Genomic DNA, 15,614 nt, shown 5'->3' on the forward strand with positions numbered 1-15,614 from the left:
GATGTACCTGAGCATCGCACAACGGGGGTTCTCTTCTTTCCATTTCAGCTAACAGCTATCTTCTGTTTATTTTGTTTCACTGATTTTCTAAAACGGCTTCTGTTTACTATCCTCCATTTGATTTCGATTTTACTTATTTGATTCTCTTATTTCTCAACGCTTTTCCACTCTATTTTAACAATTGATGCTGCTGTAACAAACTGTCTGCTTTCCCTTAATTTTGTTTATCATGTGCCTTTTCTTTATTTATCTATTTGAATAATTTCTCATCTTCCTGAAAATTGCCCTCAATACAATCTAAGCTTGTTTGTTACCTCTATTTATTAACTATTGTTAATTTCTTTATCTACTTCATAAATTACTATCTTTCTTTTACTATTGATTCTTTACATAGTATATTTCCTTCACTGTCCATTGTTTTGAAACTTCACCTGTTTCTTAAGCAAGTGAGGTTCGAGCCCTTACTCAATTTAGAATAGACACAAATATTACTATTGTACTTTTGAAAAACTTTTCTAAAATGCTACACAGTAAATAACAATTAGTTTTTGAATTCAAACTAAAATAAAACAGTTTTTGCTTTAAAGAAAGTTGATAGGCACACTATAAATGGCTAGGCGCTTATACTTACATCAAACCCTACGTAATGTACCACCCCCGGCCGAGTTAAAATGCGTAACCGGAAAAGAAGGTGTGCATGCCTGGCACGAACACTCAAAGCGTGTTCTAGCGTGTTGCTCGTACTGACTCAGAGCAAGGGTGAGATGTAGGTGTAAGGGCAGTGCGTGTTCGTCGGGAACCTAGTGCATAAGATCGGTCAAGGCCCGTTCTTACACTGAAAATTGCGAATTGCGAAGTGAATTCTGCCATTTGACTATTCTGCCGTTTGACTATTCTGCCATTTGACTGTTCTGCCATTGGACTATTCTGCCGTTTGACTATTCTGCCATTTGACTGTTCTGCCATTGGACTACTCTGCCCTTCAACTCTCCTGTGAATTATTTATTCTGCCATTTGACATTCTGCCCTTTAACTATTCTGCCATTCAACTATTCTGCTAATTAATTATTCCGCCATTTGATTATTCTGCCATTTGGCGGTTCTGCCATTTGACTATTCTGCCATTTAACTATTCTGCCAACTAACTTTTCTGCCGTTTAATTTTCTGCCATTTAATTTTCTGCTATTTATTTTTTCTGCTGATCAACTTTCTGCCATTTAATTTTCTGCTAATTAATTTTCTGCCAATTAATTTTTCTGCTTATTGACGTTCTGCCATTTAACTATTCTGCTTTTTAATTTTTCTGCCTTTTGATTTTTCTGCCTTTTGATTTTTCGGCTCTTTGACTTATTCTGCCAATTAATTTTCTGCCTTTTAATTTTCTGCTGATTGACCTTTTCCGCCATTTAATATTCTGCCATTTGACCTATTCTGCTATTTGTCCTTTCTGCCATGTAATTTTCTGCCATTTGGCATTCTGCCATTCGGCATTCTGCCGATCGATTTTCTGCCGATTGACCCGACCCCTGATGAACAGTTGTGTATTTTCCCGGGTCGAATCCAGTTACTGTTCCAGGTAGGTACTATTCCACCGTTATTGGCTTGCAAGCATGTTGCAAGCATGTGCAACATGTTTTTCTCTCAATCTTTCTGCTTTTGCAAAACCTCCTGAACGATGTCCATTTTGCCACGTTTTGATCGAAATTACTGGGAACTAACGCCACCGGCGGCTTCCTTTTTGGAAGCGGTCTTCTGCGGGGCTGGCTTCTTGGTGGCGGCCGCAGTGTTCTTGACCTTGGCTGTAGCAATAGCAGCCAATTTTAACGTAAGCCACTGTCGGAGCCTTTCTACCAGCAGCGGCAACGTTTCCGGTAGCAGCAGCATTTGTTCCCTTCCCTCTCCGGCCGAGAGAGCTGCTGAGGGAGGCAAGAAGGTTCCGGCCGGAAGCTTCTAAGCTGACTTCCTCTCAGTGGCGGCAGTGGACTTCTCCTTTTATTCAATCGGATTCGGATTGTCATCTAAAAAAATCAACTTTATATTACAATATATTCAACAAAGTTCATTGGAGGTTTCTCTCCCCCCAAAATAACCTACCTCATGGCACGGAATCGACGCTGTTGGCCAGGAGTTTATTCCGTAGAGTTTATTTCTTGTGTCGTGGAACAATTTACGCTCCCGGTGCTTTTGTGTTTTGCAAAGTTGTCAGTGTCAGCGTTGAAATGTCAGTGTCAAAATTTGTTACGTCGTTTGTGAAAATCATTTTGAAGATTGAGAAATTCTGAAAAACGTGCGTGGCTCAATGTTACTCAATTCTATTCAAATTTTCTCAAAATCACTCTCTGTCCTACCCCTTGGTTTTAACCCTTTTGAAAGGATAAAATGTATCCTTTTGCAAAGGGTAAACCTCTAGTACCGTTTAAAAGGATACTTTTAACCCTTTCAACCGGTAACTTTATTTTTGAGTGTACACTCAAAATCAGAATAACCCTTAAAAGGGTATTTTCTATCCTTTTTTCAACTTTACCCGTCGTCACCCTTTTGAAAGGTTACGAGGGCGAAACCCTTCAAAATGGTACTGGATCAATACCAAAGGGTAGGACAGTGAGTGATTTTGAGAAAAAATGAATAGAATTGAGTAACATTGAGCCACGCACGTTTTTCAGAATTTCTCAATCTTCACCATGATTTTCACAAACGACGTAACAAATTTTGACATTGACATTTCAACATTTCTGACACTGACAACTTGCAAAACACAAAAACAGCGGAAGTGTAATTTTTGTAACGACTCAAAAATCGACGAATAAACTCCTGGTTCTTAGGTTCTTAGCGACGATTCCGTGACATGAGGTAGGTTGTTTCAAGAGAAATGCCACCTTCATAGAACTGTGTTGAATAAAGCTGATTTTTTTTCAGATGGCAGCGGGGCGAATACAGCCAAACAAGTACAAAAATAAAACGAACACGAAAGAATGTTAGCAGAAAAAGATGAAATACATTCCAGCTAGTTGGGCCATCGGGACCAGTAGTATTGCACCTCCAGCGGAACGACCCTGAACATGACGCAAGAATTTGGACTCGAAATACTGGAAGAGATCCATCCAATCCTTATCTGAAAAGTCCACGGGGCAACCGGCAGAATAGAAGGAGAAGGAGCCAGCTGCTGCTTCCGGCACGGGTGAGAAGAAAAGCTGATGAGAAGAAACCGGCCGCCACCGAGAGGAAGTCAGCTGAGAAGTGTCCGGCTGCCAAGAAAGCTGCAAAGAGGCAAGAAGGCTCCGGCCACTGCTCCAAATATCGAACCGGCCAAAAAAGGAACAACTGCCGCTGCTGGCAAAACGGTTCCGACGTCGGCTTTATTCAAAAATAGGTTGCTAATGCCACCGCCAAGGACAAGAACACTGCGGCCGCCGCCAAGAAGCATGCCCCGAAGAAGACCGTTTCCAAAAGGGTGCCAAGAACGAAATCGTCCGGATGATGAACATTACTCGCGCGGAAACGACCCAAACTCCGCGAATGGGCTTTCCCGGACAGGATGACGTTTCAGCCAGAGAGCTGGTGACAGCTGCCAACGTCGTCGGTCGGAAAGTTCCAGGTGATGCTGACCAACGAAAAGCAGGTCCGCGGAATCAGCGCTCTAATCACGCTGCCGGGCGAGTAGAAACGCAAGGTGCTGAAAAAGAAGCCGCCGGTGACACTGGAGGTGCTGTCCCCAAGAAGGAACTTACCAAGAAAGTCGCCGCTTCCATGGGTAACAAGAAGGCCATCTAGGCCAAGGAGCAGAAGGGTACCGCTAAGATTAGTGTCGTCGCTCTGCCAAGGGTTCAGCAAAATACATAAATAAATACAAACACACCATGAAAAACGCATCAATCGTTTAATTAGTCTCAATAGCGTCATCACAAGACTTGATGAACTATGGATGATCCTCTGTGGACTTCCCGGAACGACGAAAGACCTTCTCCTTGATTCTTGATGTGGCAGCACTAGGGTGTAACCGTTGGAGATCTGACCGGGGTGGTAAATCACGATGACCTGGGCGGTGAGTTCTCTGAGTCATCGACGACAATCCACGACGCAGTTTCCCTGACGGACACGGCCTCCCGCAAAGCTTCCTGGTGCATTCCGACGGACTTGACATCAGCGGTCAGGTATACCGAGGAGAAGACGAAGACGATACCGGGCTTGTCTACACCGGTTTCCGTTTTTGTTCAACCAATTTTGTTGACGTCCTCCAGGGCCAGATGCAGGGGCTTTTCGGTGGGACCGGTCGGTGTCAAGATGCAGATGCATCCATAGTCTCGAACAGTCTCGAATTCACCGGTAGCGGCGGCGACGATCAGCACGGCACAATCCGTAACAGGCGGAAACTGTTGATTCCGGGTTTCGTTGACTGATGGCAGCATCGTGGCGTGAAAATATTTCTAATGTAAATAATTGTAAACACGCTTGATTGACAGAATGTTTATTCACAAATTCCGCAACTCGGTGAAGAAAAAAAATTATGAGGAAGATTGAGTAACTTTGAGCCACATTGAGTAATTTTGTAAAATTGAGTGACTCAGTTACTCTGTGTCCTACCCCTTGGTGTGGTGCATGACAAGAAGCTAAAGTACGACAAGCACGTGAACTACATCATCGGGAAGGTGGATCGGTCCACCAAAGCGCTCTACTCCCTGCTGAATCGGCGGTCGAAGCTGAGCATCAAGAACAAGTCGCTAGTGATAAAGTGCATCATCCGTCCAATGCTGACCTACGCTGCTGCGGTCTGGGGCAACTGCGCCAAATCGCACCGAAAGCGACTCCAGGTGAAGCAGAACAAGCTGCTCAAGATGGTGCACAACCTGGACCCGTGGTACCCGACCGACGATCTACACAAGCTGGCCGGCGTCGACACCATCGACGCAAGCATCGAAAAGGCAACGAGAACCTTCAGGACTTCATGTGGGATGTCAACGAATCCGCTCATCGAAGCACTCCTCCGTCAACAACTGTGATATTAGTTTTTAAGCCAAACATAGATCTAGGGTTTTTCTCAAAATTTATTTTCCCTAAAAGAACACCCAGTTAGCAAAATCTAAACTTAGAAATATGTATCCTCCCTGCAAAGGCTTATGAATTGATCTCAGTTGAAAGGTTCTCCAAATCTCTGAATTGCAAATGTAACATCCTGGAGCAGAACTGTTAAATTCTAATAAAAACACAATTGAATTGAAATTGAATTGAATACCGTTAATTAATTAAATAATTTAATTTCTTACTATTGTCCCGCCCCTCGGGTGGCGTTGTTTTGAACGTAAACAATCGTTAATATATTTAATTCCTACCGTTAATTAATTAAATAATTTAATTTCTTACTATTGTCCCGCCCCTCGGTCGTTTCCTTGTAAACAAATCTAGTACCTCTTCATCTACCAAAACAGAACCGGTTCGCACTTCCATCAAACTGGCAACCCTGCTCCTGCCCAAAAATCGACCTGCCGACCTGTCAAAACAACGCGGCGCATTTCACTCAACAACACGTGCGTTTTCAAGTGCGGTCGCCAAATTTCGTGAAATTCTTTCGATTTTAATCGCAATTTGCTGATATTTTAAGTGTTTCCGTTCGATTAAACCACACACAACAGGTTGGTAGTGTTATACACTTCAAATTTGGTTCAATTGTAACGTTTTCCTCCCCTTCCAGCCATGAAGCCAAAGGTCGCCAAAAAAGCAAAGTCAAAATCCGGCGGCGGCGGCACCGCCGCCCTCGAGGACATGTCCCTTGACAACTTCCTGGACCACATGGAGGACGATCTGGGCGAGGATAGTGATGCGGACGCACCGCCGGTGAAGAAAAAGAAGAAATCGAAACCGACGGCGCAGCCGGCGGAGGAGCCGGTTAAGGTTTCCAAGAAGAAAAAGGCGAAGGTTGAGGAGGCGCCGGTTGCTAATGGGAAGGACGGGAAGCTGAAGAAGAAGAAGAAGGTTGTGGAAGAACCGGAGCAAACGTCGGATGTCGAGATGGAGGAGGGTGGCGGTCAGAAGGACTTGGAGCGGGAGCACAAGAAGGCGCTCGATAAGCTGGAGGTGACCGATCCGGAGTTGTTTGCGTTTTTGAAGAAGAACGACCGGAAGCTGCTGCGGTTTGGCGGGATGAACGTGGAGGATGATGGTGAGGGGGAGAGTGACGATGATGATGTTAGTGAGGTGGACGAGGCTGATCTGGAGTCGGATTCGGACGGGGAGGGGAAGGTGCACGAATTGCCGGACAAGCTGGAGGTGGCCAGTGATGAGAGTGACTTGGAGGATGACGATAAGGAAGATGGGGAGTGGGAGGACGAAGCGGAGGCGGTTGTGGAGCCTGGGAAGCAGGTCAAGATTACGCTGCGATTGGTGAAGAAGTGGACGGAGTCGTTGACGGCGACGCCGTTGAAGAATCCGGAGATTATCCGGACGGTGTGCCGGGCGTTCAACTCGGTGCTGGTGACGGTGACGGGGGAGACGAACGTGATCCCGGCGTTCAAGGCTGAGGGTTCGGCGATTTTCAACGCGGTCGTGCAGCTTTGCGTGCTGCATTTGGGAAATGCGATCAAGAGTTATCTTGGAATTGCGAATTCCAAGGGATTTAAGAACCTGAAGAAGAACAAAAAGTTCTTGAAGATTCGCTCGTGTCTGCGAATCTACTTCACCGATTTGACCAATCTGCTGGAGAACGTGTCCTCTGTGCACATCATGAACGTGATGCTGAAGCATTTGCACCAGTTTTCGTCGATTCTGGTGTGCTATCCGACGATTACGAAGCCGATCCTGAAGCGGTTGATCGTGTTCTGGAGTACGGCTGAGGAGCAATCCGTTCGCGTGCTGGCCTTCCTCTGCATCCTGAAGATCACCCACGGCCAAATGCGCCAGTTCCTGAGCGATGTCCTGAAGAACATGTACCTCGCGTACGTGAAGAACAGCAAGTTCGTCAGCCCAAACACGCTCGCCGCGATCAACTTCATGCGACGCTCCCTGACGGAAATGTTCACGCTGGACCTGAAAGTGTCCTACCAGCACGTCTTTCTCTACGTCCGACAGCTCGCGATCCACCTGCGAAACGCCATCATTCTACAGAAGAAGGAAAGCTTCCAGTACATCTACAACTGGCAGTTTGTCAACTCGCTCAAGCTCTGGGGCGACGTCCTGGCCGCGACCTACGACAACAAAACCCTGGAACCGCTCGTGTTCCCCCTGGTCAGCATCATCCACGGCACCATCAAACTCAACCCATCCGCCCAGTACTTCCCCCTCCGCTTCCACTGCTGCCGCATGCTGATCGACCTGACCGCCCGCACCCGCGTCTTCATCCCCGTCCTGCCCTTCATCCTCGAAGTCCTCACCATGAACTCCTTCAACGAAGAGCACAAAAAGCTTTCCATGAAGCCCGTCAACCTGACCTGTCTGCTCCGCTTCGCCCCCGCCAACATCCAGGAAAACGCCTACAAAGACGCCGTCCTCGACCAAATCTACGAACTCACCCTCGAGTACCTCGCCCACGAGTCCTACTCCCTCTGCTTTCCCGACCTCGCCGTCTTCGCCCTCATGAACCTGCGCGCCTTCTGCAAAGCCACCAAAGTCTACAAATACTCGCGCAAGCTCAAGACCCTCACCGACAAGATCGTCGAAAGCTCCGCCCACATCGAAAAGCTCCGCAAGGTACTCCCGTTCCGCCTCAACAACATCCCCGCCATCCAGGCCTGGGAGGCGCAACGCAAAGCGGAAGGAACGCCCCTCCTCAAATTCTACCAGCAATTCGCGCGCGAAAACGAAAAGGTCAAACGGCGCGAAGCCAGCCAGAGCGAGGACATCGCCGATTACGAGCTGCCCACGATCAAGAAGATCACCAAGAAGCAGCAGGCGCGACAGGACGGGCCGGTCGAGCTGTTCCCCTCGGATGACGATGACGATTCCGACTCCGGAAATGGTCCCGAGGTGGACTCGGACGACGCGGATGAGGTGCTGGTGCCGAAGAAGAAGAAGAAGACGCCGACAGCTGAGAAGGTTGGAAAGGATAAGAAGAAGGTGAAGAAGAGCAAGAAGGGAGCGGTGGTGGAGGGGGATGTGGAGACGGAGTTCCCCACCGAGAGGGTTAACGAAGCGGAAGCGGTGGATATTCTGAAGGATTTGAAGCTGGATGATTGGGATGATTAAGCGGCTGCTGCTGCTGTGAAGAGTGAAAGAGAGAGAAAGAGAGTGGTAATATGTAATGTATGATGTGTATGTACGTTAAGTTTCATGCAAATAAATTTCTTTAAAGTTAGATTAATAAATAAAATTCCATGTTTTTTTTCTCAATGATATCCGAATGTCTTTGATTCTGACCCAGAAAACAATGTTTTTATCATGTCATGATGATTGATGACAAATATTTTTGTGGCTATAATTTATTGGTTTTTCCACACCAAACGAATAAAAAATTATGAGAGTTACAATAAATAGTCATGGTCTCAACACTAACCTTTCGGAAGTCGCGTTTTTTGTCCTCTCTTACAAACGGTGCACTAAGTACACTTGCGCGCCTGCCGCGTTGTTTGTAATATCATGTTTTCAATATATCTGTGTATCAAATAAAAAAGAAGACTCCCAAGTTCACGCTTTCTCTCGAGTTTAGCCTGCGCAGTTTTGGTTTTGGTTTTGGTTTTGGTTTTGGTTTTGGTTTTGCCTTACTCATTGAGGTAAGGCTATAATCCTGCTCTAAAAATGAACTTTCTATTAAAAGCTCCTAGACCCACCTTCATGTATACATATCTACTCAGAATCGAAAACTGAACAAATGTCTGTGTGTGTGTGTGTGTGTGTGTATGTATGTGTGTGTGTGTGTGTGTGTGTTTTTTTTACAGGGTCGGAATCTGCTATCAGACACCTGAGAATTCATTTCTCAGGTAGTGTGGGGTTGGGAAAACAAAAGAGTTTTCCCGACCCACTAAACCAGTCCTTGAACGCCGTGCCCTTTTCCCCCCGGGACCACCTTTCGGTATAACTTCGGGGGGAGGCGTTGCATTTTCTGCACTAGTCTACTTACAGGATCCATGCCGGGTGCTATGTGTGTGTGTGTATGTGTGTGTGTGTGTATGTATGTATGTGTTCAAAAATCTTGCCAAGTTTTCTCAGCACTGGCTGAACCGATTTTGATCGAACCAGTTGCATTCGACTTGGTTTAGGGTCCCATACATCGCTATTGAATTGTTTGAAGTTTCGATAAGTAGTTCAAAAGTTATGTATAAAAATGTGTTTTCACATATATCCGGATCTCAATTATATGCATGTAAACGATGTCCGGATCCATCATACAACCCATCGTTGGTTAGGTAATCAAAAGATCTTTCCAACAAGTCCACAACGTCGAAGATCTGGTAACCCTGTCTCGAGTTATGACCACTTAAGTGATATTTATGTACTTCTTGAAGCCGGATCTCACTTAAATGTATGAAAACGATGTCCGGGACCATCATCCGACCCATCGTTGGTTAGGTAATCGAGAGACCTTTCCAACGAGTCCACAACATTGAAAATCTGGCAACCCTATCTCGAGTTATGACCACTTAAGTGATATTTATGTACTTTTTTGAAGCCGGATCTCACTTAAATGCATGTAAACGATGTCCGGATCCATCATCCGACCCATCGTTGGTTAGGTAATCGAGAGACCTTTCCAACGAGTCCACAACATTGAAGATCTGGCAACCCTATCTCGAGTTATGACCACTTAAGTGATATTTATGTACTTTTTTGAAGCCGGATCTCACTTAAATGTATGTAAACGATGTCCGGAACCATCATTCGACCCATCATTGGTTAGGTAATCAAAAGACCTTTCCAACAAGTCCACAACATCGAAGATCTGGTAACCCTGTCTCGAGTTATGACCACTTAAGTGATATTTATGTACTTTTTTGAAGCCGGATCTCACTTAAATGTATGTAAACGATGTCCGGAACCATCATCCAACTCATAGTTGGTTAGGTAATCAAAAGATCTTTCCAACAAGTCCACAACATCGAAGATCTGGTAACCCTGTCTCGAGTTATGACCGCTTAAGTTATATTTATGTACTTTTTTGAAGCCGGATCTCACTTAAATGCATTAAAACGATGTCCGGATCCATCATCCGACCCATCGTTGGTTAGGTCATCGAGAGACCTTTCCAACGAGTCCACAACATTGAAGATCTGGCAACCCTATCTCGAGTTATGACCGCTTAAGTGATATTTATGTACTTTTTTGAAGCCGGATCTCACTTAAATGCATGTAAACGATGTCCGGATCCATCATCCGACCCATCGTTGGTTAGATAATCGAGAGAACTTTCCAACGAGTCCACAACATTGAAGATCTGGCAACCCTATCTCGAGTTATGACCACTTAAGTGATATTTATGTACTTTTTTGAAGCCGGATCTCACTTAAATGTATGTAAACGATGTCCGGAACCATCATCCGACCTATCGTTGGTTAGGTAATCAAGAGAGCTTTCCAACGAGTCCACATAATTGAAAATCTGGCAACCCTGTCTCGAGTTATGACAACATAAGTTATATCTGTGTACTTATTTTTCTGGACCTAAAAAAATAGCTGAAATATGTGTCCAAACCACTCATATTACCCATTGTTGGTAAAAAGTGAGGAAGGCATAAACCACATAGGTGGATTAAGTTAGTTTTGGTTTTGGTTTTGGTTTTGGTTTTGGTTTTGGTTTTGGTTTTGGTTTTGGTTTTGGTTTTGGTTTTGGTGTTGGTTTTGGTTTTGGTTTTAGTTTTGGTTTTGGTTTTGGTATCAAACGAATTAAAACTTCACTTGCCTTTTCAATTTTTAAGTTTTTTTTTAAATCCAAAAAAATCACAAATTATCGTATTTTTTTATGCTTCAATTTTTGTATGTTTCATACAGAATTTTGCGTCGCCCCAAATTGACTTTTTTGGGTGGGCAACTGAGCTCATTTCTCAAATATGAGCTTCAGAAGCTGGGGCTTTGCATTTGAATTTTAAGTTTACTTTGAACATCAAATCGGATCCAAAAAAATTATAACAAGTATAAAAGTCTCAAACATTAGGTTTCTTGCAATGTAAGATTTGACAAAAACAACAATTTGAGGTACCGTAAAACGAGGTGACTTTGATAGCCGGAGTGACTTTGATAGGTTTGCGTTTTTTCCGCAAAATGAAGAGTACAATTAAAATACGTACGGAATGGTTTAGAATCATACTGACTGTGGTAGAGAAGTGTTCAAAGTACCTCAAGAAGAACTTTGCATAAAATTTTGAATTGTTTAAAATGTTAGTTAACTATTATTAAGAATATGAGCATGAGCATGAGCATGAGCATGAGAGACCACCCATGGTTGTCCTTCTCCGTTGCTGAACAAGACCGTAATATCCCATCAGCACAACTGGTCACACGCTTCAACGAGTTAACTATTATTAAGAATATGTTGATGAAAGTCATTATTTAAAACTTCTCAAAGTGTCATGATTTTCTCAATGAACATGACTTTGAATCGGAAAACGGAATGCATTTTCGGGTTCTTTGGACAATTTTCCACTAGGAGAATGTTAAATAAGTTTGTAAATAATAAAAATTAGGTGTCCTTCAAGGGTTTCCAGCAAGGCCTCAGACTGGCAAGTAATTAATAATTACTTTGATTTTAAGCTGGTAATTAGGTAATTCATTAATTACTTAGTAATTCATGGTTATTAGAGTAATTTAAAGTAATTATTTGGTAATTAAAGTAATTTTGAGTAATTAAAGTAATCTTTTTTAAATTGTACTTCTTCAACGAAACTTTTTGATTTTTTTGATATAATCTATTAGAACAGTATTTCTTCTTCATTTCAAATAAGAGGGTCACACATAGATTGAAAAAAGACTGGTTCTGTATGTAGAAGGCCTTATTCACCATAGTTCTCTCCTAAAACTTTCCTAAAATTTATTTTCAACATGTTGTTTAGCGAAGCTGATTAACAACAAAAGGCAACGCCATGATATATGCCCAGTGAAAAATGTTTCATGAATCCAAAATCTATTTATTTTTATTAAATAATTTAAAAATCCAGAGTTTTTTTTTCTTTAAAGGACCTAAAAGTCGAGAAATATGAAAAATATGAAATCAGATGGCGAAATTAAATCCAGTGTAAATGACAAATTACACATTATTTGTATTTTTGGTGACGTTTTTTTTAATATACTTGAAAAAAAAAACAAACGAAATAATGTCAAACCAATATTCGAACAACATTTTAAAACATTACGTTATTTTGAAGAATTTCACAGTTTCCTTAAAGAGCCGCTGCAAATATTATTCAATGTTTAAGTTTGGCTCGAAAATCTGGGGGCCTTTTTTCAAAAAACTTTAAACAACAATATTTCAATGGCATTCGACTTGCCAAGTTTCAGCACCCTCTAGTGGGAGAAAATTTTCAATGTGTAAACATGAAACTATTGTGAAATATTCTGCTATTTTCAATAAAAATTATACAAAAAATCTCAATATCCAGATTGGCACAAAAAAAAAATAAAAATAAAAAAGCATAATTTAAGACTTTGAACAAAACAATACTGTTTGTACTTTGCTTGATAATGAGTGTTTTTATTTTATTTCATTAAATTTATTTTTGAAAGAGCTATCGAATGAGCTATTAATAAATATTCAAGATTAGAACCGTAAAAATAAAAATTTAAATCTATTTAATATTAAATCGCATATTTTTTCATCATAGTGAAAAGTAATAAAGTAATTAATGTAATTAATTAATTTGGACCAGTAATTTGAGTAATTAATTGGCAGACTGGCAAGTAATAAACGCTTCTGGAAACCCTTGGTGTCCTTGAAACACAATTTAAAAAAATCTCCAAGTTTATAGGCAATTTCAGTTGAACAAATTTCATGTAAAATGTGAAAACTTGTGATTCATGCTTTGTATTCAGTTTAAAATGAATAATTTTATAAACAAAACTAGTTTTAACAAATTTCAGGCAAAATTCCTACTTTTCAACAATTTTATGTTAAATTTATATGTATTTTGATAAAAAGCTTATAAACTTAGTTACCCTTGCACTGTAACTTGGATTTGGCCCGCACTTTGCTCTCGCACTTTTGACAACAAGAGTTTGGAAAACTAGGCAACCAGTTGTTGTTTATTTACATTTCCAGTCGCATTTTCCACCAAACTGGACTTCCGCACTTCAAAATTGCGATTAACAGCTGAAAAACGAGCGAGTAACCACGGCTCGCTTTGATCATTTTCTAGTAAATTTTAAATCTCTCAGGCCAGTTTGTCAAGTCGCAATAGTGCGATCGGTAAATACTTTAGTGATGGTACATTTAACGTACAAATAAAGTTTGAACACTTTAAATATGATTTTAACAAGAAAAACTATGACTATCAAAGTCACCCCGGAATTTAAACTAAGAATTTTTAACGTAACTATTTTTCTAAACACTATTGAAAAAACTTTTTTTCCAAAATAGTGCATGGACTTTGTGTGGCCTACCCCAGTACATGTTTTAAAAATAATAATCTTGAGAAAAACCTTACCTGTTGGAAAATATTTCAAAAACAAATTGAAATTCTATCAAAGTCACCCCGGTTTACGGTACTGAGCATCGATTTTTTTTAAATTCAATAGATTTTTGAATAAATCCAAACATGCTAGAAAAAATTCTCGACACAGGGGAATGCAGTTTCAATTGACTTCAGCTGATGAATTTATATTGAATTTTTGATGTTTGTTGAAAAAATATTTTGATTCAACCCCTGATTTTCTGGCCGATTTTTCCTTAGCATTTTTTAACAAAAACATAAACTTCGAAAATATTTTTAACGGCTAGTGAATCAGTTTGAATTGAAAAAATATGTAGAATTATGATGGAATTTCTTTCAAATAACTCGACTATGCTTATTTGTTTTTAAAAATGTATTTTTCCAGCAGCTGTCGTTGATTACGCACTAATATTTGGTTTTTCTCTGCTTTATTCAGTGTGAGCAAACTGTGTGTGTGTTTTTTAATCACTTATACACTAATAATGACGACGCCTCAGCTGATCTGCCGATAGTTAATTAACTTCTTTTTTATCTTCGTTTTAACGGTGACATTCTGTCTGGTTTATGTTAGATTGTTTAGTTAAATTCACTTCACTTGAAACTGGATTTCTTTTTTACCTAAAGCTATTTTCAATTGTGTTGCTCGATTACCCTAATCTTATACTTTAACTTAATAATCGCCATCCAAACTCAACAGTGTCACATATTTACAACTCTTTTTAATTACGTAACTTTTTTTTCTTTTTATTTTCTCTAAAATAAACTATTTTGTTATGAATAAAAACCGCACGTAAGAACTAATAAAGACGGAACCATTTTCACTATGTTTAATTATTTAATAGTTTTTAGTTTAGATATAGTTTCTCAGATGGATTGATAGGTAGGGAATTGTTTCCGAAAGGTGCCCAGCACATGACATTTTGTTAATTTTGTCCATTTTATGAGTATGATAGAATAGGCGGATTCTCCTTTACTATTTTGAACCTGTTTTGAACTATACGCAATCACCCTGACCCAGTTTCTCAACTTCTTCTGTGGTGATGTCTGGTCAAGATAAACTAGAAAACAAGAGAGAGCAACTAATTCCGCACAATAAGTTAATTAATACTAATTGCTCGAGACCTTTTGGCGCGTAACGCGTAGATAACGACAATTTTGACTGTACGTTACGCAACACGTGCGTTCTTGCGCGTTCGATGGGAGGTCGACCCCATTACGGGCTTAATCAGGAGGGTAATCAATTACCCTAACAGCTGACTGAACTGAACTTAATTTCTGAGTAGAGCTGAGATGAGTAGTTGATTGGTTTGTTGTTTAGCTTGTTTTTTTTGTTCACGTCAATTTGTTAAACTTTATCGTAACCGGACTATGCTGACCGTTGCCGAGTACCACGTGTTTAGTTGGGTTAGGATCGTTGGCACGAGGAGGGCCATCAGCATTAGTAGCAGCAGGGAACTGGAGGATTGGCTCGCGGCTGATGATTGGGTCGAGGGACACTTGTTCGAGCGGTAGTAGTCTTCGCAGTACATCTGTGAGTAGAGGAAGAAATAAGCATAAGAAGTTTATTAGATCGTTGATTGATTGCAGTTTGAGGCGATTTGTAGTTGTTTATTTTAAATTTTTATTAAACGAGAATACAAATAATTCCAAAAGCTTTGCATACTTTTGCGCATAAGCAGAAAGATGTTTCAAGCAACATTTACCGACAGTTGGTTTTTAAACTACCAATCGAGCTTTAATCTTTTGTATCAAAATTCTAGACTTGAAAATATATTCAATATAACGTTCTTTTGAAATCTCAGTTTCGATTCCAAAATTTTATTTTTTTTTTCGAAGGAATAAGAAAAATTCACAAATGTTTAATTTGTTAACATTGAAATTGAACAATTCGTTACTGAGATACTGACATTATAAAAAGGGGCTGTTTGGGTGCGACATAGAAAACTCAAATTTTCCAGTTTGTTTTTCTTTTATCCCCAGTATCTCAGCAACTAGAGGTCCAATCTTGATGGTATCTCAGACATTTTTTTTGAAATTTTCTGAACTTATCAAAAA

The 15,614-nt window shown here is 41.0% G+C and overlaps 2 protein-coding genes across 2 annotated transcripts in view; one reads left to right on the forward strand and one right to left on the reverse strand.

The window, feature by feature from the left end:
* The first annotated feature begins 5,486 nt into the window (after positions 1-5,486).
* Positions 5,487-8,291, forward strand: LOC6044184 (nucleolar complex protein 2 homolog). The gene is made up of 2 exons (XM_001861692.2): positions 5,487-5,628; positions 5,688-8,291. The coding sequence occupies exon 2, from the start codon at positions 5,690-5,692 to the stop codon at positions 8,171-8,173; it is 2,484 nt and encodes an 827-aa protein (XP_001861727.2). The 5' UTR covers positions 5,487-5,628; positions 5,688-5,689; the 3' UTR covers positions 8,174-8,291.
* Positions 8,292-13,917: 5,626 nt separating this feature from the next.
* Positions 13,918-15,614, reverse strand: part of LOC6044185 — a 73,672-nt gene continuing 71,975 nt past the window's right edge. Inside the window, exon 4 of the mRNA XM_038256130.1 lies at positions 13,918-15,088. Within this exon, the coding sequence (XP_038112058.1) occupies positions 14,912-15,088 (177 nt within the window). The 3' untranslated portion in view covers positions 13,918-14,911. The remainder of the gene's footprint in view (positions 15,089-15,614) is intronic.

This window comes from Culex quinquefasciatus, chromosome 2 (genome assembly GCF_015732765.1).
Source record: "Culex quinquefasciatus strain JHB chromosome 2, VPISU_Cqui_1.0_pri_paternal, whole genome shotgun sequence".
Lineage (NCBI taxonomy): Eukaryota > Metazoa > Arthropoda > Insecta > Diptera > Culicidae > Culex > Culex quinquefasciatus.

Coding starts and splice junctions, on each gene's coding strand:
- LOC6044184 (XM_001861692.2), top strand. CDS start 5,690: ATGAAGCCAAAGGTCGCCAAAAAAGCAAAGTCAAAATCCGGCGGCGGC.